The sequence below is a fragment of the Thalassophryne amazonica genome, chromosome 3 (assembly GCF_902500255.1).
Source record: "Thalassophryne amazonica chromosome 3, fThaAma1.1, whole genome shotgun sequence".
NCBI classification, from domain to species: Eukaryota; Metazoa; Chordata; class Actinopteri; order Batrachoidiformes; family Batrachoididae; genus Thalassophryne; species Thalassophryne amazonica.
This window is the reverse complement of record NC_047105.1, coordinates 102,727,925-102,751,045: the sequence shown is the minus strand read 5'-3', so window position 1 is coordinate 102,751,045 and position 23,121 is coordinate 102,727,925. Positions and strand designations below refer to the sequence as shown.

The 23,121-nt window shown below is 40.9% G+C and overlaps 1 protein-coding gene and 1 long non-coding RNA gene across 2 annotated transcripts in view; one reads left to right on the top strand and one right to left on the bottom strand.

Moving 5' to 3' along the window:
• The window catches only part of fgd5a (FYVE, RhoGEF and PH domain containing 5a), a 158,118-nt gene that overhangs the window by 35,829 nt on the left and 99,168 nt on the right, over positions 1-23,121 (bottom strand). The window contains 1 exon segment of the mRNA XM_034167182.1: positions 2,501-2,591. Within this exon segment, the coding sequence (XP_034023073.1) occupies positions 2,501-2,591 (91 nt within the window).
• Positions 1,761-20,489, top strand: LOC117507339. Its single transcript, XR_004559689.1, has 4 exons — positions 1,761-1,772; positions 15,927-15,933; positions 19,508-19,522; positions 20,184-20,489. It is a non-coding gene; the product is annotated as an uncharacterized LOC117507339 (long non-coding RNA).

Genomic DNA, 23,121 nt, shown 5'->3' with positions numbered 1-23,121 from the left:
TGATTGGCAGGTGTTGAAATACTTATTTGCAGCAGTAACATACAAATAAATTATAAAAAAATCATACATTGTGATTTCCGGATTTTTTTTTTTTTTTGGATTATGTCTCTCACAGTGGACATGCACCTAAGATGAAAATTTCAGACCCCTCCATGATTTCTAAGTGGGGGAACTTTCAAAATCGCAGGGGGTTCAAATACTTATTTTCCTCACTGTACATACAGACATACATACTACCAACCTATAGACCAGGGGTTCAATTCCAGGTGTGACCACTGCCTGTACATGTCTTTGGACAAGAAACATATGGTGCATCCAGAAAGTATTCACAATGTTTTTTCTAAATGTGATCATGTTACAGCCTTATTCCAAAATGGATTAAATTTGTTTTTCCCTCAAAATGCTTCACAAAATACTCCACAATTACAATGTGAATATATATATATATATATATATATATATATATATATATATATAGAGAGAGAGAGAGAGAGAGAGAGAGAGAGAGAGAGAGAGAGAGAGAGAGAGATTTGCAAATTTATATATAAAAGAACAAAACTAAGAAACCACTTGATTTGAAAAGGCACAAACCTTGACAGTGCATGTCAGAGCACAAACCAAGCATGAAGTCAAAGGAAATATCTGTAGATCTCAGAGACAGGATTGTCTCAAGGCATATATCTGGGGAAGGGTACAGAAACATTTCTGCTTTTTTTGAAGATCCTATTAACAGAGTGGCCTCCATCATCTGTAAATGGAAAAAATTCAGATCCACCAGGACTCTTCCTGGAGCTGGCTGTCCACAAAACTGAGCGATCGGGGGAGAAGGGCCTTAGACAGGGAGGTGACCAAGGACCTGATGTTCACTCTGTCAGAGCTCCAGCATTCCTATGTGGAGAGATGAGAAGCTTCCAGAAGGACAACCATCTCTACAACAATCCACCAATCAGGCCTGTAGAGTGACCAGAAGGAAGCCACTCCTTAGTAAAAGGCACATGGCAGTCGACCTGGAGTTTGCCAAAAGACACCTGAAGGACTCTCAGACCATGAGAAACAAAATTATATAGGCCGATGAGACAAAAATTGAACTCTTTGGTGTGAATGCCAGGTGTCATGTTTGGAGGAAACCAGGCACCATCCCTACAGTGAAGCATGGTGGTGGCAGCATCATGCTGTGGGGATGTTTTTCAACAGCAGGAACTGGGAGACTAGTCAGGATGGAGGGAAAGATGAATGCACCAATGTACAGAGACATCCTGGATGAAAACCTGCTCCAGGGCGCTCTTGACCTGAGACTGAGCCAATGGTTCATCTTTCATCAGGACAATGACCCTAAGCACACAGCCAAGATATCAAAGGAGTGGCTTCAGGACAACTGTGTGAATGTCCTTGAGTGACCTAGCCACAGCCCAGAGCTGAATCTGATTGAACATCTCTGGAGAGATCTGAAAATGGCTGTGCACCAATGCTGCCCATCCAACCTGATGGAATTTGAGAGGTGCTGCAAAGAGGAATGGGCAATACTGCCCAAAGATAGGTGGACCAAGCTTGTGGCATCATATTCTAGGAGACGAGGCTGTAATTGCTGTCAAAGGTGCATCAACAAAGTATTGAGCAAAGGCTGTGAATACTTATTCACATGTGATTTCTAAACTGAGCAATTTAATACATTTGCAAAACTTTCAAGAAAACCTTTTCATATTGTCATTATGGGGTGTTGTGAGTAGAATTTTGAGGGAAAAAATGAACTCACTCCTTTTTGGAATAAGGCTGTAACATAACAAAATGTGGATAAAGTGAAGCGCTGTGAATGCTTTCCAGATGCACTGTAACCTGCATTGTCCCAGTCCACCCAGCTGTAAAGGGGTACTGGCCCTGTTTAGGGAGGTAACCGAAGATGGTCTAGCATAGTGTCTCAGGTGAGTCATCTACTCCTTACTACAGTATCCAGGAATAACCATGGGCCTAATGGCCCTGTATAAGACTTACTTATTCTAAGTGTAACTAAAGCAAACGTTCTAAAAGACTCAACACACATACTGGTTGAAAAATGAGTAGTCTCCTATGAGGAAAAAAAGTTTGAAAATTTTTAGCCAAGGTGTATGTAAGTTATTGTCCACAACTGTATTAAAGCAAGGGACTCAAAAATAATATACCAAAGCCAACTTCAAAGGTGCTGATTTATGTTTAATCAAGGTAATAATAGACATTGAATGAATTCTGAATTTTCATTACTTCTGTTTTTGATTTATCTCATTGCTCATGTGCTTGCACTGAATAATTAAAGTACGAACACTTCATGAGCCCGTTTTTCAAGGATGGATTGTGATCAGACATCCATATAACAGAATATTGTAGCTCGAAAAAGTCAACATTGTCAAAAACTGCAAGACATCTACTGCAATAAATTAGACATTGTTAATAATTTCACTACTTTGCTTTACACTTTAGCCCCACCCACTGACATTAGTGAATATTAACGTGTACATGTGTGTATTACCTGTGAGTAACATCCGGTATTGAAGGACTCTCACAACAACCTGCAGGAGCTGGTGCTTCAATGGGACTGCAGTTTTGTCAGGGCTCCGCGTCTGCACGCACGCACACACACACACACACACACACACACACACACACACACACACACACACACACACACACACACACACACACACACACACACACACACACACACACACACACACACACACACACACACACAACATATTATACTTAACAGATGTCCATATAAAAGTTTGACATCAAAAGGCTTTGTAAATCTATCAAAAATAAATTGTTCTGGAATGCTTAAAAGAAATAAAATACCAAAGTAAACTATTTAATCAGAAAATGATTTGTTTTTAAAAATGCTTAAAACTGAATGAAACAACTGTCATCTGGTCGGAGGATTTGCAGATATGGACACAGCAAGTGACTCAACAGAATTTAAGAGTTGTTTCGTGACCAGTTCCAGTGTCCACAGGAAGAGATGTTTCATCTGAAGGGTGGTTCAGTGGCCCTTGAATCAAAGCACTACGCTTCCCCAAGCGTGCACCTCAACCTATTGCAGTCATGGTGACAGAACAATCACTAGCTGTACAGTTGTATGAGCTTGATCTTCCTGCCACTTGTTAGATATCTCAAGTACCAGGGCTCAGTCAACTGTAAAAAGCCAAATATCAATGAGACTATACAAAGGCAGTGAAATAGCTGTGGGTGGGGAAAGTGTCATGGATCTGTGCTACTGGTGGACATACTGTTCTCCTGGCAATGTAAATAATCTTTGTTTTCATCTGAGAGATAGGTATCATCCAAATGAACTGGAAGAAAGTGGAAGATGTGGTGTCCCTGTCAAATGGATTGTGTGACAACTATAGTCCATAGCACTATTTTCTGTGGCAACAAAGGTACTTGCGAGGATCATTTTAATTTTGATTCAATCCCAATGGCTTGCTGCTCAGGGACTGCAGCAGTCTGTACCTTTTTGCAAAGCTTTTGATTGGAGTGGTTGCTCTATGAAACATCCTGAGAATTTGCAGATTGGCAATTATATGCTAGACAACAGGCAAGTCTATACACAGGTACTGTGAATGCTGTCAAGGATGTGTTCTGGTGCATGAGCCAGATGTTTAGTGGGGAAAGATTTACTGACTGAATTTCTGAACAGTGCTGTGATTTTATTTTATTTATTTATTTTTATATCAAGGGATGCCCTAATTGCAATACTGGAAAAGTGAAGTGAGGTGTTGGAGTGTCTAGGTTTGTGATTATCCTGGATGAAGACTAAAGGCCCCCTGACACTTGCACGACTTTGATCCGTGCACTTGCACGCACTCTGCCGTGCAGGAGAGTTAATTTGTCTCAAACTCGTTGTAAACCATTGTAAACTGTGCACAGCTTCGTGCATGTGCTCAAAGAAAATTTTGAAATGGTCAAAATCTCCATAATGCATTAATTACGTGAACTTCGCATGAACATTGCGCAAACGATTCAAAAGCACTGCGTGTGAGTGTGAGTGATTGTGTCAGCGCATCGGATCACAGTGCACCTCGTCTGAACGACTATTACAAGACGTTAAGTCTATCATAAACATACTTTAACAGCTGCTCATAAGAAGGAATGAACATGCAAATGTTTTGCCAAATTATTACAATATAAACATTACAAATAATTACCTCTTAGATAGTTCCAATGCATTCTCCACCTCATTAAGCACACACGCTCGTGAGAGAGAGAAAAACGCGGCAGATGGAATAGTCCTCTGTGATTCTGGAAGCGATTAGAGGTGTTTTCAACAGCCAGCTCGGAGAGAAAATAATTAATCCTCTAAGAAATAATTATTTTATATATGCAGCGTCCAGCGCACAACACGTGGTGTCCAGTGGAACATAGCATGGCATCCAGCTGGGAACACAGCGGGTGGGATAATCATGACGAAGTGCGTGCATGTGCGTGGATCAAAGTTGTGCAAGTGTTAAGATCCTGGCTTTCAATAACTTTGTTGACTCGGCCATCAGAACTGTATCAAAATGTCAAGAGATTCCTTTGTCTTGAAAGTGACATTATTATCTTATGGAGTCATGAGATTGCCAGACAGAGGTTCCTCGTTTGATGCTGATACCTTTGCAGGAGAATAAACAACTGGTTCATTAATGTCCTGCTGCTTCCTGTCATATTGTATAAATAGGCGCTTTTGCACCGCAGGAATATCTGGGTTATTTTAGGGGGTCTGACAGCTTTTCATGTCTCCATTGCAAGGACCGCAGTGAAAGATGAATTTTTTAGGCCTTTTCTGGGGCAAAATAAGGCCACACAGACATGACACTTCCAATATGATCCTTTTCTTTGTCACTGTTTCAAGATTTATCGGCGTCCACACGAAAACGCTCAAAACAACCAAACACACTGTAATACATATGCCAGACCTGTAAGTGGCACTTAAATGCTTCCACAGAAAATGGAGAAGAAGTGTGTTAAGAGCTGGCCGGTGTAACAGCTAATTATTCTAGCAGCAGAAGCTAAGCCACACTAGCCATTACACTAGTCAAAAAATAAATAAATGAATGAATAAATTCTTGCATGGACTTTGAGAACTCATTTAGTGTAATTTTGGGGTTCTGAATCCGGATCTGAGCTCAGATTTCCTCTATCGCATCACGTTTGTTTTTTTGTAATGTGCATGTTCCTTGTTGATAGATGATGCAAAAGCTGCACTAACAGCAGATTCAGATTCTGAATCAAAATTACCCAAAATTCATTGAAAAACTCCATGCAAGCCAAATCGTGTTGACCAGTGTTATTATTGTGCTTTTTTGTCTTGGTGGATCATTAAAGGGATTTATTTTCATTGCGAGCAGAATGCTGAAGAGTTGACGGATACTGTGGTCAATGAACCCTGATCATCAATAAATGGAGCACTGTGAGGCTGATTAAAAAAACTATTTTTTTCTTGTTGTTGGTGGGAAAAAGACTGACGTCCTCTAGTTCAGGCTGAAAAATACACCCAGAGCAGACAAACAGTGAGGGACTTCTTTAAAAATCCACAATAAGGAATTAAAGTATTTCCAGGCCTCGCTGTCTAAAACAAGAACGTCTTATGTGCATAACAGTTTTTGTCAGGCTGTGATGATGAATCTAGTTGAAACAACACAAAAGGTAAGATTAACTTTACATTTACATTTTAGTATGTGAATGTTTTTTTTTTTTGATATTTGAAACAGTATAAATCAAAACTGTATGAATGGTCATGTGAGGATGCTAGTGCTTTGTCCCACCAAGAAGAAAAAATAACATTTTAAAAGCTAAAAGTCTTCTGCAATTATTTTTAAAAGCTAAAAGAAGAAAAAATAACTTATTTTAAAAGCTAAAAGTCTTCTGCAATTATTTTACTAGCATCACAGTGCTCCATTTATTCATGCCGGGGTGTTCACCACAGACATCTGGCATCTCTTCAATATTCTGCTCGTGGCACAAAAATCCCATTAATGATCCACTAAGACAAAAAAGTACCTTAAATTACACCATAGAGAAGCTGGGTTGCTTGACGCGAGGATGTTTTGCTTCTCATCGCAGAAGCTTCCTCAGCTAAATTTCTTGCGCTGGTAGTCTGACTTCTGTCTTGACTCTTGTAGAGAAGAATAACAGAAGCCAGCAAAAGCTGGCATTTTAAACCTAACCAGACCACTCCTACCGAGAGGCAGACTGCTATTGGCTAGTGACTAACAATGCCTCAAATTAGCACCTATTGTGCTCTAGTTAACACCCTCCTAATGACAGGGCAGCTGTCCCTCCTAACGATGGGACTGACACCTCTCCTGACGCCTTACCTGATGCCTCTCCTGATGCCTCTCATGACGATGTGAATGACTCATTAACTGAGTCATGACTCATCAAACCATTTCTTTTCTCTGGCTAAGATTTTAACTTCCTTGTCCTCAGATGTGTGGTTAGTGTCTTTAAGGTGGAATGAACTGCAGACTGAGGTCCACCGGTGCCCTCTCTGAGGTGCTGGTATAGCCTTTTGTGCAACGGCTGCTTAGTCTCACCTATGTAGTGTTCGTTACAGTTTTCCTGACATCTGATAGAATACACTACATTGCTCTGTTTGTAAGTAGGGATCCTGTCCTTAGGGTGAACTAACTTCTGGCTCAAGGTGTTAACAGTTTTAAAGTAAACTGGGATTTTGTGCTGTCTGAAGATCATCTGTAGTTGTTTTCCCCTACTCCTGCTAAATAAGGGAGAGACACTCCACTTCTTCTTAGCTCCATCTCCTGTCTGTCTGGTCTCTTTGTTCTTTGGGTCTTCTGCACTTTATCCAGGGACCATCATGCGTACGAACATACTGTGAGGGCTTTCCGGACATGTTGTTCTTTAGCCTTTCCCTCTGTAGTTGTGGGCACCTGTAGGGCTCTATGTTGAAGAGTCCTGATCAACCCGAGCTTGTGTTCAAGGGGATGGTTTGAGCCAAAGAGCAGATATTGGTGAGTGTGAGTGGGTTTTCTGTAAGCACCTGTCTGGAGCTGCCTGTTCTCTCCAATCGTAACATCACAGTCAAAGAAGGCTAAATGGTTGTTTTTGGCATCCTCATGTGTGAACTTGATATTGGAGTCCACCGAGTTGATTTGCTCTGTAAAGGCCTCCACTTCCTGTTGCTTGATTTTAACCCATGTGTCATCGACATATCTGAACCAGTGACTGGGAGAGATGCCCGTGAATGACGCCAGGGCTCTCTTCTCCACTAGTTCCATGTACAGATTGGCCACAATGGGGGATACTGGAGACCCCATCGCACAACCATGGATCTGCCTGTAGTAATTCCCCCTAAACTGGAAATATATGGTGTTAAGACAGATCTCCAAGAGTTGGCAGATATGGTCTGATGTAAGCTTGGTCCTTTCAAGTAGAGACGTGTCCTCCAGCAGCCTCTGCCTCACAGCTGTGATGGCCTCAGCAGTGGGGATGCAGGTGAACAACAATGTCACATCGAATGACACCATAGTTTCATCTGCCAAAATCCACTTGAGGTGTTTGGCCAAATTGTACATGATGGAATTTGTGTTACATACAATAGGCCTGAGTGGCATGTCCTGTTTGTGGATTTTGGGCAGTCCATAGATGCATGGAGTGGCATCCCCAGGATACAGTCTGTAGTATGCCTGCCTGTCGATGAGTCCCTCTTTCTCCAGGTTTTGGAGGTAATTAATGATTTTCTTCTTATAGCTGCTTGTGGGGTCTCTCTTCAGATGCTTGTACATATTAGAGTCACTGAGCAAGTTGTTTACCTTGGCCTCCTAGTCCGATGTGTTCAGGACCACTGTGCATCTGCCTTTATCCACTGGCAGGATAAGGATGCTTTGGTCCTTCTGCAGTGCTGACCATGCTTTCTGTTCTTCTCCTGTGATGTTGGACGGAGGAGGCTTAGCACTGTTCAGCACTGGTGTGACTCTTAGCTGGAGGTCCCCAGCTTCTGACTCTACACACTGTTATGTTTAATGGCTGACTCTAGTGCAGTAATGTAATCTACTGTCGGTATATGTTTAGGGGTCACTCAGAAATTTAGTCCTTTTGCGAGCACATCCTTTTCTGTCTGTGTAATAAGAATCCTGTCAGAGATTCTTTACCCAATTTTCCCTGTTCTCACTAATTTGTCTGGGTGTAAATTACACTGTTAACAACAACGACGTCTCACTCATTATGAACAGCTGAGGTTACAGAGGCAGGGCTATGACATCATTGTTTCAGTTGAGCTGTGTATTGGTCGTCCAGATGAAAACACCAAAATGGCTTTTTCAGATTTCTCCATTCTGAGACCCGTTTTCAAAAAGTATCATTTTCAGCCATGGAAAATGCCATTTCTGTGTGGATGAAATGCCAATATGACACAAAACGTATGTGGATACACCTGAATCTGTTTCTGTGTGGATGGGGCCTAAAGGCAACATAACACTTGCACAAATTTGATCCCCACACTGCTGCACTAATTCGTCATGCCAGTGCTGCCCGCTTTATCCCATTGGATGCCATAATTTGTCCCACTTGATGCCATGTTCTATAAAATAATCATTTCACAGCCGATGACACATTTGTTCTCAGAACTTGGCTGATGAAACCATCCTCTCTTCGCTCTCAGAATCACAGAGGAATCATCTACAGCTACAGGTTGTCTTGTGTGCATCGTGTGGTGGAGAACACATTTGGAATCTTGTCTCAAAGGTAAGTATTTATAATATATATATTTTAATAGACGAGTAAAATGGTTGCATTTTCATTCTTTCTTATGAGTTAGATCTGTTTATGTTTATTCTAGATGTAACATCTTGTCATAATTGTTCAGATGCCCGGAGAGCAATGACACGCAGTTACATGCAGTGTTTTCAAATAGGTTGTGCAATGTTCACGGCTAGTTCACGCAAGTGGCACGAAATGTTACGTTGGGTTTACACATTGGCATGCCAGATTGCATGCCAGTGTGGGGATCAAATTCGAGCAAGTGTCAAAGTGGCTTAAGTCACTGCTCTGGGGTGTGTACTACTGAGTGGCCCTGAAATGCTGCTGGGCAAGGCTGAACACTGATTGGTCAAATTCACACAAGGAAACCCAACAACAAATACCAAGCAGCATTTGTAAAACTGAGATGAAGAAAATTCACCAGAACAGACAGCAGAATCAACATACAGATGAACGACAAGGTAGGCCCCGGATGAGGTCCGATGAGGATTCAAATCCTTGAGGAGGAATGTGAAAATTTCCATCTGCACACCGGGATACCCGCAGAATTAAACACACCATGAAACAGTGCTGAGAGGAAAGAAAATCTGAAGCAGGACTACAAGCATCTGAATGACCACAGTAGCAAATGTGGCTTATTTGGACAAAAGAACAGAATACTGCACTACAGACCTTCATGCACTGGCAATGAGTGGACAAAATAAACATATAACAAACCAAAAGCCATATAGTTTATTCCCGGTTGGTCTACTCCCATTTCGTCTACTCTAAAATTCCCGGTTCGTCTACAGCTAGGTTGGTCTACTCCCATTTGGTGTACTCCCATTTTGTCTACTCTTAGGAAAGTACATAAATCCCATTTCGTCTACTCCCTAACCCTAACCCCTAACCCTAACCCAACCTCTTATAATTCAAAATCTTGTAAATAATTAAGAAAAAAAATCAGGAAAATATGAGAGTAGACGAAATGGCACTACTCTACATTTCTGAGAGTAGATGAACTGGGAGTAGACCAAATGGGAAGTAGACAAAATGGGAAGTAGACCCACCGGGAAGTCACCAGTCATATATGTGAAAACCTCCTTGACCATGACCCCTGAGTGTCCTTTAACGTGATGTGGAAAACGCGCCATACTAAAATGAGAAATGGAGCGAAATAGGGACTGATAATCACAAAATGGGGGTAAAATGTAACGAAATGAAGCAGAATGAACCAGACTGACTCCAAATAATTACTTTTATTTAATTGTTTAGCTTTTTTTTTTTTTTGTGTGAGATGCGCTCAGTACATGGAGTAGGGGCAGGTGCGCCATCTGGTGTTTGAGAAATGAATCTTCAGTCAATGGGTTAGTCTGCTATAATAATAATTTATTAATTTATATAGCGCCAAATCATGACTAATCGCCTCAAGGCGCTTCACAAACATCATTTAAAAGCAGAATAAAATGAAATAAGATTAAAACACAATAAAAAAACATAAAAAGGTAAAAGAAGTAAAATAAATAAAAGGAATAAAAAAAGACACACAATCATATAAAATATTAATGATAAAACAGGGAGAACAAATGTGTCTTCAGCCTGGCTTTAAAAGTCTCCACAGAGTTCGACTGTCGTATCTGCGCAGGCAGATCATTCCACAGAGCTGGGGCGCAGTGATCGAAAGCTCTGTAACCCGCTGACTTTTTCTTCACCCTCAGGACACACAATAGTCCTGCACCCTGTGAACGCAGAGCCCGAGCCGGCACACAGGACTCAACCAGGCCGGCCAGATAGGGGGGTGCCAGTCCGTGAACAATTTTTTAGGTCAATAATAACACTTTAAAATCCAATCTCAAAGAGACCGGAAGCCAGTGAAGGGATACCAGAACCGGCGTAATATGGTCAAACCTTCTGCTTCGTGTCAGAAGTCTGTCAGCAGCATTTTAAACCAGTTGAAGACCCCTGATGCTGGACTGTGGTAAACCAGAAAACAAAGCATTACAATAGTCCAATCTGGAAGAAATAAAAGCATGAATTAGAGTCTCAGCATCAGCCATAGACAAGATGGGACAAATCTTTGCTGTATTTTTTAGATGGAAGAAAGCAGTCCTCGTAATGTCCCTAAAACAGCTTGGGACTCTGACGAGGGCGGTCACATCTCCTCCACTCTCCCTTATCTCTCTGCTTTTAACCTTCAAGTCCCTACTTTACCAGTCTGTGAATTCCTCAAAAACTATATTGGATTCTGGATCTATTGGACTACTATTGGATTAACCATGGAATTGATCAGCTGGTCTCTGAATGCTACTGACACCATTTTTTTCTACAAGAAGGTCAGGACCAGGGGATCCTGCCTGCCCAGATGGAACGTATCCTGCGGGCTATGTCCTCGACTCCTGGAGTTCCTGGCGTGTGGCATGCTTGGCGCCTTTCTCCGTTGAGGATGTCGAGGATTTATTCATTTTTGGTCTCATGGCAACAGGGCTGGTACTTTTTGGCTTATGTGCTGCCCTGATCTACCGGAAAATTGGAAAGACGGTGGCATCAAGAACCATGGGCCCTCACTTGTCCCTCATGATTAACGAGGTTGGCAAGGCAGTGCATTCTCAGACTGCGATGACTCTTGAACTCAGACGCAAATTGGATGACACCTTGGAGCTGATGCGTGCCTTGCAGTTGAAGCTGAAGGTTTCGGAGGCCGGTGAATATTCTTAATTCATAATTGGGATTTGGCTGTTCAAGTGGGACTGTTAAAAAGTGTTTTTCACTGCTCAGCTTCAACACTACAGGCTATCTAGCCTCAAGGTCAATTGCCCACTGTTTACCTCCAGAGGAATTTATTCAGACCTTGGTGAGATTATTCGGCTCCATTCTTATCTCAACCCACAAAGACAATAACTGACTTACACGTGGACTGAAGCATGCTCCAGTTTCTCCTTTTACCTCTCTTCCTGCCCCTCCCCCCCTGCGGCAAGCCCCCATTCTTCCCAAGCTGGTAGGCGGCGCGACTTGACAGTTGCAGCGGCTACCAACACACTCACATCGCCTCAACTGGAAAATGGACTGTTCAAGTTTAGTGCACATAAACAATGTCAAATGTATATGTGTTGTCCTAATTCTGATGTGTGCCATTATTACGGTAAACAAGTAATAACTGTAGATTAATTGCTGTTTGTATGTGGAATGTGAGTGCAGAAATCTCGTTGTTGTAATGACAATGACAATAAAAGCTATCTATCTATCTATCTATCTATCTATCTATCTATCTATCTATCTATCTATCTATCTATCTATCTATCTATCTATCTATCTATCTATCTATCTATCTATCTATCTATCTATCTATCTATCTATCTATCTATCTATCTATCTATCTATCTATCTATCTATCTATCTATCTATCTATCTATCTATCTATCTATCTATCTATCTATCTAATGTGGAGGTCAAAGGACAACGTAGGATCAAAATTACCCCAAGGTTCCTCACTTTGTCAGTATGATGTATAACACATGAACCTAGGCTAAGTGCTAGCTGATCAAATTGATGCTGATGTGTTGCTGGACCAAGAACCATCATTTCAGTCTTATCAGAGTTCAAAAGTAGAAAATTGCTAGACATCCAACTTCTCACCGCTACGAGACAATCCTGTAGAGATTTTATGTGGACAGGATTTCCAGCAGCTATCGGCATATACAACTGAGTGTCATCAGCATAGCAATGAAAAGCAACCCCAAAACGCCGTAAAATGTTCCCGAGGGGTGCCATATACATGGAAAAAAGCAGGGGACCCAGAACGGATCCCTGTGGAACCCCGAACTTCATAACCCTAAAATCAGAGGTAGTGTCATTGCACAAAACACAGTGAGAACAACCAGACAGATAAGACATCAACCACGCAAGAGCAGTTCCAGTAATCCCGAAACAGTTTTCTAGCCTATCAAGTAGAATATGATGATCAACGGTGTCAAACGCAGCACTGAGATCCAGCAACACCAATACTGTAGTAGTATCTGACTCCATTGCTCACAGAAGATCAGAAGGTCTGCTCCATTTCGTTAATCTTCTGGGGCTGACGCAGTCATATATGACGGCTGAGACCAAGTTTTACTAAATTATAAATACCTTTTTAATGATATGAGATAGAAATGTACTTTTCTTTTTGCTGAAAAGTTAACTCCGTGGACTTTTGAGCCAGCCATCCACCATCTTTGTATTCCTCATAGAAGCTGTGTGATCTTCACACAGCTTCAATCTTCAATCTTGTCCAGTTCGTCCGATGTTAAATCTTTATGCTGTTGCTTTTGCTGTTCTTCTCGTTTGCTCTCCTCCTCTTCCCATTCCTCAAATGTTTTATTTTGGCCAAAAATATTAAAATTCCCTTGGAATCCCTTGTCATTCACCTGTCAAAACACAGCTGATCTGCGCCAATTTGCGCACTGCTATGATGACAACCAGAGCAGAGTGATATTACAGTGACTTAACTTGCCGAACTACGTGTGCGTATACATGAAAATAATGCACGCCAGTTAGACATGGAATTCTCACTGACCATGGTATAAATAAAAGTAATTCATTGAATCATATTTAATCATATTTGAAGTCAGTCTGGGTCAGTCTGCTCCATTTCATTACTTTTTTACCCCCATTTCGTGATTATAAGGCTCCATTTTGCCACATTTCATCCATTTCGTATTGTAGTATAGTCATTTTAACGTGATCTGGAAAACCACAGATCTGTCTTCTAAACTGATCATTTGAGCTGCAAGTGAAGGTTGGAAGAGCCAAAAACAACACTATTCACAGCTGACCTTCACATATCTTTGTGGCGCACAAGAAACTCAGCCAATGCTATTCTTCTTCTGAGAGTACTCATTTACAGGTGAAAGGGGGTTGAAATTGGCCTGATCAAAGAGAGATAAGAAAATCAATCAGGATCTAATTGTCTGTGACAGGTATTTATGCCGTGAGCACTACAGGGGCATTAGGGAACTGCAGAGACACATACACACAGGCATTTTTAATTCAATGAAGTCCTTCATTAGAGAAGCACAGTTTGCACCCTGCAGCAAGCAGCCTCTTCATCTCATTTACAGACACACACACATTCACAGACAAAATATACCACTGATGCTCCCATTCACACACACACAGACACACACAGACCTTTGTTTGGCCTGGTGATGACATAAACCTGGTTGGGGCTCGACAGGATGAGTTGAACACTGCAGACTGAAAACTAAAATAGGAAGCTGGAGGAGCTGTTTCTTTTAATGAACACGTTTCCCCCCTCTTCACTGTTATCCAATCACCCCCTCATCCCTTATTAAAATGTCAATTTGTGTTTTTCTCACTGTGGCAAGCTGTTTTCAATATATTAAAGGTTTCATGTGGCTTTTTACAATTACATTACATGGTTACAGATGATTTTGTATCACTAATGAGCAAGTCAGAATGGTAACACAAGACACTGTATCTGTAACTGAAATCTGATGAGTAAAACTTGAAGCCATCTCCAAATGCATCGACTTGACAAATCAGTATTAGAGTTTAAGAAATGATGTCACCACAAACATAGACAATGTAATGTATGCTAAGATACTGAAAATCAATTCTGAAATCAAAATCACTACTTTGAATATCTTGATTAGATGTCTGTGTATGTATCTTTTGTATAGTATATCAGCCCAGTCTCATGGTTTTTTTTCATGCCCCTGTCGCGAAAAGCACCCCATTTTCGCAACACGGGTTTTTCATTTTGCTATTTAAAATCCTCCCCCTTCTCTTAACTCTAACCACAACCATAGCATATGTGTTTCCCCTCCCCTAAACCTAACCATAACCCCCCCCATACCCCCGTCACCCCACATTTCCAGTCCCTCTCATGAAATTAAATCATGCCCCCATCACGAAAAGCACCTCTTTTTGGTTCCCCCACCATGAATCCATAGATTAATGTACTTTTTGTAATGCCGCCACACACTGCCGTGAGACTGGGTTGAGTATACACGCACACAGAAGCTAGTTTGGAATGGAGTTAGCAAGACAGAGAATACATTTACAATTAAAAAGTTTATTTTAATATCCAGTATTATCTTAAATTAAAAATTACATTGAGATGCTACTTCTTCACAGAAACCAGCTCAGGTGGTCCAGGCACCCAGTGAGGATTCCCCCCAGAGGTCTTCCGGACTAAAGGCTGGCATGTTTTTGGTAATCCCATGTCTCATGGGATTCCTGTGGAATTCCCGCTGGATGGGAGTCAACTTTACTATTCATCATGTGATTGGGATGGGACAGGATACAAAGTTAAGAGTAGGAACCAACCAATAGGAAAAAAAAGGAAACAAAGGACAGGTGCCACCATTCTGTAGTTTTCTTTCAGTAGCCTACACTGTAATGCAAGTCAAAAGAACTACACGGTCCAGAAGCCAACAGTGTTTCTGGCTGCTGCTTTCTGCCGAAATTCAAAGAGGAAGAGCAATGGAGGGAGCAAACACCAGCTGAGAATCCAGCGCGTTAAAAAGTGATTTGCAAAGCAAAGTCAGGAATAACAACTTATCTATTAAGCTCACAGAATTGGCAGGCAAGTCGCAAATATTACTGAACGTCAGGAGAGTCGAGTGTGACGTGTTAACACGCTGTATGCTGCTTGTAAAACGTGAGGAGAGGTGCGCCACCCTCAGTCCAGAAAATGTAGATGCTTTCTTTCCTACACAGCAACATTTAAGGTAAGGACATGTTACATGTTAGTTGAACGTGATGATTGTGATAGACCAAATTATTTTCTGGGCAGTGTTTTCTTGCAAATAGATTATTTATAGATTTTATTTTATCAATTTATTTTTTTTGCTGTAACTGACCTCCAAAAGAGCTGGAAACAGGGACTTGGCAGCTGGTCCTCTGTTGAAAAACTACAAGACCACAGTTTTAGAAGCATTATTTATGTTTTGTGCCTTTTAGTGAAGTTTTTTTTTTTTTTTTTTTGGATTTAGGCAATAAGTGCCTCCCTATATTACCACAGATGAGTGGGATGGGACAGGATTTTTTTTTAACTCTGGCCCAGGATTGGGACAGGACAGGAATTTTTCTGTGGGAGTGGGATGGGACAGGAAAAGAGAACACCCTGGGATCCACCAAGAAAAGTTAGAAGGTTTGTCTGAGGATAGGGAGGTGCATGATGAGCTGCTTTGTCTTCTGCTACTGTGACCCAGGTCCAGATAAGCAGTAGAAAATGAATGAAAGAATAAATGAATGATTTCAGACATGCTAATTAAGGGCAGATTTGATAATATTCAGTTGCATATCATGCTAGTTAATAATATGCATATGTCGGGGACATGAATGATTGAAGCTCGTCAGCATCTCACCATGTCATTCAGGTCCTTCAGACTTTATTTTGAGTAAATGCCAACCCAGTCTCACGGCAAGTCGTGATTCAGCAGCACGAAATATACATTAATCTATTGGTTTGTGATATTGTGACGAAAAGTGCCTCATTTTCGTCACGGCAGCACAAATTCATTCTCATTCATTCTGTGATGGCTGCACAAAATTAAAAGGGGGTGGTTATGGTTAGGGTGGGGGGAAAGAATAATATTAGGTTATGTTAAGGTTAGGGTCGGAGGTAAGAGTAGGGTTAGGAATAGTGAGTTAAAAAAAACCCCGTCACGAAAATTTGACTCAAGGACACGGGAGCACGAAAAAAGAGTGAGAAAGGGCTGGTAAATGCTTCAGGGGAGCATTAGCATGGCAAAAGCCTTTCAGCTTCTGGTGGAGCTCCGCCCCCTCAGACCCCCCACCTTTTTAAGCATTTTTCTTTATTTGCCTCTCACATGCCTGGAAAAGCTCTTTGTCATCTAACCATGTCCTTTAGGTCCTTCAGACTTTTTCAGTAGAAGGGTTCTTGGGAGCATGAGCATGACTAAAACCTTTCAGTCCCCCCCCCCCCCCCCCCAACCATCTTTGTAAGCATTTTCCTTATTTTGTCTTTCAACTTCTGGAGGGCCTCTGCCCCCCATACTCTCCACCTTTTTAAGCATTTGTCTTTTTTGCTTTTCAGCTGACCCCCCCCAATTACAGCCCTCTTAACCCCCTGCCACTTTAACCATTTTTTAAATGTAGATGTAAATTAATATTCAGAGTTTTCAGCAAGTTGACAGTATGGCTGTACAATATGGCCAAATTACCGTATCTCAATATTGTCATATAAATTGTCATGTAAATGTCACTTATATACATGCTGTCCATATTCCAGAGCCGCTTAGGTGGGTAGGGAGAGTTCCTATGAGATAAAAAAGCTTTTCAACCTACCATCCCTGGTTCTCAAGACCAAGCACCTACAGTAAGTGGCTCTATTCTCTCTTTTTTTTAAAGATATTTATGTGTACCTTAGTAAACACTAGTAGAGCTCCACCTTAGATTTGGAATGTATAATAGAAGATATACCTTACTGAATTGTCTTATCAATATGATATACGATATGACTATGATTTGACACAAAGTGCAGCAATATTGAAAATTAAACATTCTTAAACAAAACAGTAATAATATCACACTCATTTTGCACTCATCATAAGGTTAGAATACTGTGCCCTCCAAAAGTATTGGAACACTTGGAATTTCACACATTTTAATTTGTTTATGCCATTTAAAATACAAGAAATAATAATAATAAAAAAAAGAATAAAAATTTCTAAAATTATCTTCCTTAACTCAAACTGAAAGCAAATCTCTAAAACTTGATAAAACCTTTAAATAATAGTCAGTTTTATTGCCAGTTTTCTTTAGACAAGTCAGGGGATGGAAACATGAACATTTCCAAGTCAATGAATACATCTTGGACTGTATTTAGTACATCAATTATGAAGTAATACAAAAGTTTCTTTCACCAAAACATCAAATCTAGGCTTTCATCTCAAATGTACTTTCTGTCAAATTGTAGCTGAACTTTCAGGTCTTCTTTTTAAGAAAATCCTCCTCTACACCACTTCATCAAGAAGCTGGATTTTATATTTTTAATTCATTTATATCAAGTTGTAGGGACTTGCTTTCAGTTTGAGTTAAGGAAGATAATTTTAGAAAAAAAAATCTATTTGAAATAGAATAAACAAATTAAAATGTGTGAAATTCCAAGGTCAGTTTCAGTTTGTACAGGGGTCAAAAGTTAAAGTTGCTCCATTAATTTAGCTCCAGCTGTATTTGTGCTGAATTTGATGCTTGTACCACCATTTGAAGGATTGTTTCAGTTATCTGCTGCACTAATAAGCCAACAGAGCATGAACCAGCTGCTGTCTGTTAGCTTAAACATGTCTATATAACGCAACCCGAATTAAAGGTGCTTTTAACAACCTGGACCTCATTTCTGGCATAAAATATGGTTGTTTACTCACCAGTATAAGTTTGGTATGATTAGAAGTCCATATTTCAAACGACGTGTTCAGTTCAAATCTGAAGCAAACATTTTTCTTCTTCTACTAAGGTGGATTAGAACTTTTTGTGGTACACAACACTAACTACTGGACAGGAGGAACCTAGGAGTCAATGTGACTCACTGATTTGAAAATGCAGGTCTTTCAACCAGACGTGTGGTGCCGTGACATGTCAATCATCTGGGTCCAATCAGATTTCAGGGGAGTCCAGTGAAACCCTGGCCTCTGCTCTAAGTCCACCCATGCCAGGAAGTGTTCAACAATGGACATTTCCTGTTTCACTGTGACTGAGAATTTGGCACTTCCTGTCTGAGTGTGAGCTTGCCACTGAGTTCCCGCGAGATTCCATGGGATCTTGTCTGTCAATCCAGGAAGTGTTTGACATTTGAACATTTCCTGTTTTACTGTGGATTTGAATTTTGGCACTTCCTGTTTAGGACGCCCTATACCATGAGTGAGCTTTGTGCAGCTGCTTGACGCTTCGCTCATATAATAACTGCCAATAATAGCTTCCACTTGGTTGACACTATTGGACATGTTGGAAAGTGGGAAATTATGAGCTCCAACTTGAACAAACTGATTTGAATGCTGGATTTTTTTTGCTTGGAAAATCATGCTGAAATTCATTGTTTTGATTGATCTGTCTTGGCATCATATCAACTACAACCATGGTGTTCTCTGTCACGAATATTAAAACTAATAATGCAAAGCTAGTTAATACATTTTTCAACAAATCATTTGCTTTTGTATGTGATATATTTATTTTCTTTATATGTATTAGTGAAGTTCAATCAATCAATCAATGTCCTTTATTTAACCAGGTTAAAAAAAATATTGAGATTTAAAACCTCTTTTTCGAAAGTGACCTGGCCAAGAGGGCAGCACAAAACAGATTACAGCATAACACAAATAAAATACAGTCTCAGCTTCACACATTGCAGAAAAACAAGAGCAGGATTACACAGTCCAGTAATAAGATCCAACTGAGTTTATTTTTCTGTCATATAATTTTCTTAAATTTCCCCAGGGATACAAGATGTGTCAATTTCAAGTCCATCAGCACATCATTCCAGGTAGATGGGCAGAAAATTTAAAAGCCTTTTTTACCCAATTCAGTTCTGACTCGTAGGACCTGAGAGTGCAGGCCATATCAGCTGGAGTTTCTACACGTGAGCACAAATATGTGGGCAGAAGCCCAATAAAAGATTTGTAAATAAAAGTCAGCCAGTGAGAGAGTCTACGAAAGAACAGTGATGTTATGATAATTGCAACCAGTAATAAAACACAAAGCAGAATGGTATACAATATCCAGTTTCTTTAAAAACTGATCAGGAATGTTCATAAAAAGCAGGTCTCCATAGTCCAACAAGGGTTAAAAAAAAAAAGTTGTGGTGAGCAAATGTTTTCTGACTTGCAATGAAAAACATTTATTTCTCAAAAGAAGCCCAATTTCAGCTTCCGCTTAGAAACAAGTTTATCTATGTGTAATTTAAATGACAAGTTCTCATCAAGCAGAATGCCAAGTATTTATAAGATGTGACCATTTCAATTTCAACCCCATGAACAGTTGACAAACTTGGAAAGGTGAGATGGAAATTGCTTGCCATTTAAAAATAGTATGGTCTTTTATTTGTCTGCATTCAGCACTAACTTAAGATGAGTCAAACAGTACTGAACAGTATTAAAGGCTGACTGCAAGAACTCAAGGGATTTTAAAACTGAAGCAGATGAACAATAAATTACTGTATCATCAGCATAAAAATGTGACACAGCATTAGACAAATTATCATAAAGATTATTCAACTGAATTGTTAACAACCGAGGCACTAATATAGAGCCTTGAGGCACACCCTTTAGAACAAGTAGGAAAGAGGAAGAAGACTCGGTGGCCTGGACACACTGTGTTGTATCTGATAAATAGAGAACCAGCTAACAGCCTGGTTAGATAAGTCAATCTTGTGGAGTCTATCTGCCAGGATGACATGACTGACTGCCTTTGACAAGTCCATAAAAAGAGCTGGACATTGACTGATATTGTGACAGAAGACCATATGCATCTAAAAACATTTAAGTTGTTCATCATCCAACTTTTCTAAAACTTTAGAGTGAACACACAATTTAGAGATCAGCCTATAGTTGTTAACTATGGAGGGATCACCACCTTTCAGCAGGGGAAGAATAAGCAGGCTTCCATATTCTTGGAATTTCATTTTCATTAAGAGTAAGATTAAAAATATGACACAGAGGTTCTGCTATAAAGTCCACAACTGACCTAAAAAAAGGCTTGAGGTTGTCAGGTCCGGCAGATTTACTTACATCCAACTGGTGTAAAGCCCTATGGACCTCGACTACATCAAAAGGAGTCAGTCAAATCCTGAAGCCAGAGCATCAATAGGTGTTGACTGAGGGCAAACCCCCTGCACATTAGATTGATGTGGATGTGAGGACTCAAATAGAGATCCTGAAGAAACAAAGGGTTCATTAAAATAAATAAGAATGGGTGATTTGTCAGTTAAAATATGTACATCTTTCGCTTAGCAAGCAGACAATTCATCTGTGATTTCATCCCCAATTGAAGATTTTACTACTTTAAAGAACTTCTTAGGATCATTAGGTTATAGTAATTTTATCAAAAAGGGAAGTAAAGCAATTTCTGAGCTGCTTGAATATCAGTCAATCACCCTGGGATTTAGAATTTCTGGCCTTAGCCCAGGCATCATCCCTTGCTTTAAGGAGACTGGACAGCTCAGGACAGAACCTAGGATTGTTTCTTCTCTTCACTCTAAATTTGTGCAGAAGGGCATGTTTATTTGTAGTAATACGAAAAGCATCATAAAAGTACTTCAAGGCCAGCTCTTCATCATTAAAAAGTGAGACCTTGGTCCAATGTTTCATAAAACATGATGAAAACCCTGCTCACAGAAATGTTTAGAATCATGTTTAAGAATAATACATGGCCTTGATTTTGGGAGCTTAGCGCGTCTGATATAACTATAACACAATGATCGCTCAAATCTTTTGCAAAAATCCAATATTTGAATATTTACGAGGAGAGTTAGTTAAAAACAAATCAAGAAGAGAAGATTTTTCTGGACATTTAACGTTTGGGCATGTTGTCCATTTAACTATTTGTGTTAAGTTAAAAGAATCACATATAGATTTAAAACTATCAGAAACAGAAGCGAGAAGAATCTCATTAAGGCTAAAGTCAAAAGCTGTTTATTCATTGATGATGAAGTCGTACCACTAGCAGAGGGCTGTCTATAGCAGCCTATGATGATGAGAAAGTGGACATTTAGAGGCTCCGACTTCAAATTCAAATTGACTGCTGAGAGAAAGAGATGACTGAATTGTAACATGTAATTTCTGGCTGACATATATTGCTATACCACTACCGTTTCTGGGATGGTCACAACAAAAAAATCATTGTAACCTTTAATAGCAATGTCTTTGTGATGGATTTCTTTAGCCAGGTTTCAGATGGGACAAGAATGTCAGTATCAGTTGATTTAGCCCAGATTTGAACTAAGTCAAATGTTGGCAATACACTTCTAACATTTAGGTGCTTAACACCAAGCTCTGATCTGATTTAAAATCCAATGGAATACTTAGACAGTTTATATCAGGGCCGGGGTTGAGTTCAGTGTTACCAGACAGTAAAAGCAAAAGAAAGAAAGATAAAACATTTCTTCCTCACAGAGTGTGTAGGTACTGGCTGAGTAGAACTATGTCTATACCTTGGACTACCACGATTTGAGGAAGAAGAATAAAACGATAGAAGCCAGTCCTATGCACGAAATAATACAACAAAGCGGGGCAAAATAACATCATCAGTACAATGCATGGTCCAAGTAGAACATAACTTGCTTTTTCAGGGAAACAAAAAGTGATAAGAACAGCACAGTCTTCCCCGCATTCAACAGGATGCCAACTGTTCCCAACCACTTCAAGTTCACTGATGGTAGGCTGAGAAAAAGAGCCAGAAGAGCAAGCACTACCTTTACCACGATGAAATTCAGTGGCTGAGTGCAGCTAATTGTAGTAGAAGCTAGTGGAAGCTAGCTGCTGTTGGGCTGGTGGAAGCTAGCTGCTGTTGGGCTGGTGGAAGCTAGCTGCTGTTGGGCTGGTGGAAGCTAGCTGCTGATGGGCTGGTGGAAGCTAGCTGCTGATGGGCTGGTGGAAGCTAGCTGCTGCAGGGCTAGTGGAAGCTAGCTGCTGTTGGGCTAGTGGAAGCTAGCTGCTGTTGGGCTGGTGGAAGCTAGCTGCTGATGGGCTGGTGGAAGCTAGCTGCTGTTGGGCTGGTGGAAGCTAGCTGCTGTTGGACTGGTGGAAGCTAGCTGCTGTTGGACTGGTGGAAGCTAGCTGCTGTTGGGCTGGTGGAAGCTAGCTGCTGTTGGGCTAGTGGAAGCTAGCTGCTGTTGGGCTAGTGGAAGCTAGCTGCTGCTGGGCTGGTGGAAGCTAGCTGCTGTTGGACTGGTGGAAGCTAGCTGCTGTTGGACTGGTGGAAGCTAGCTGCTGTTGGACTGGTGGAAGCTAGCTGCTGTTGGGCTGGTGGAAGCTAGCTGCTGTTGGGCTAGTGGAAGCTAGCTGCTGCTGGGCTGGTGGAAGCTAGCTGCTGTTGGACTGGTGGAAGCTAGCTGCTGTTGGACTGGTGGAAGCTAGCTGCTGTTGGGCTGGTGGAAGCTAGCTGCTGTTGGGCTAGTGGAAGCTAGCTGCTGTTGGGCTAGTGGAAGCTAGCTGCTGTTGGACTGGTGGAAGCTAGCTGCTGTTGGGCTGGTGGAAGCTAGCTGCTGTTGGACTGGTGGAAGCTAGCTGCTGTTGGACTGGTGGAAGCTAGCTGCTGTTGGGCTGGTGGAAGCTAGCTGCTGTTGGGCTGGTGGAAGCTAGCTGCTGTTGGGCTGGTGGAAGCTAGCTGCTGTTGGGCTAGTGGAAGCTAGCTGCTGATGGGCTAGTGGAAGCTAGCTGCTGTTGGACTGGTGGAAGC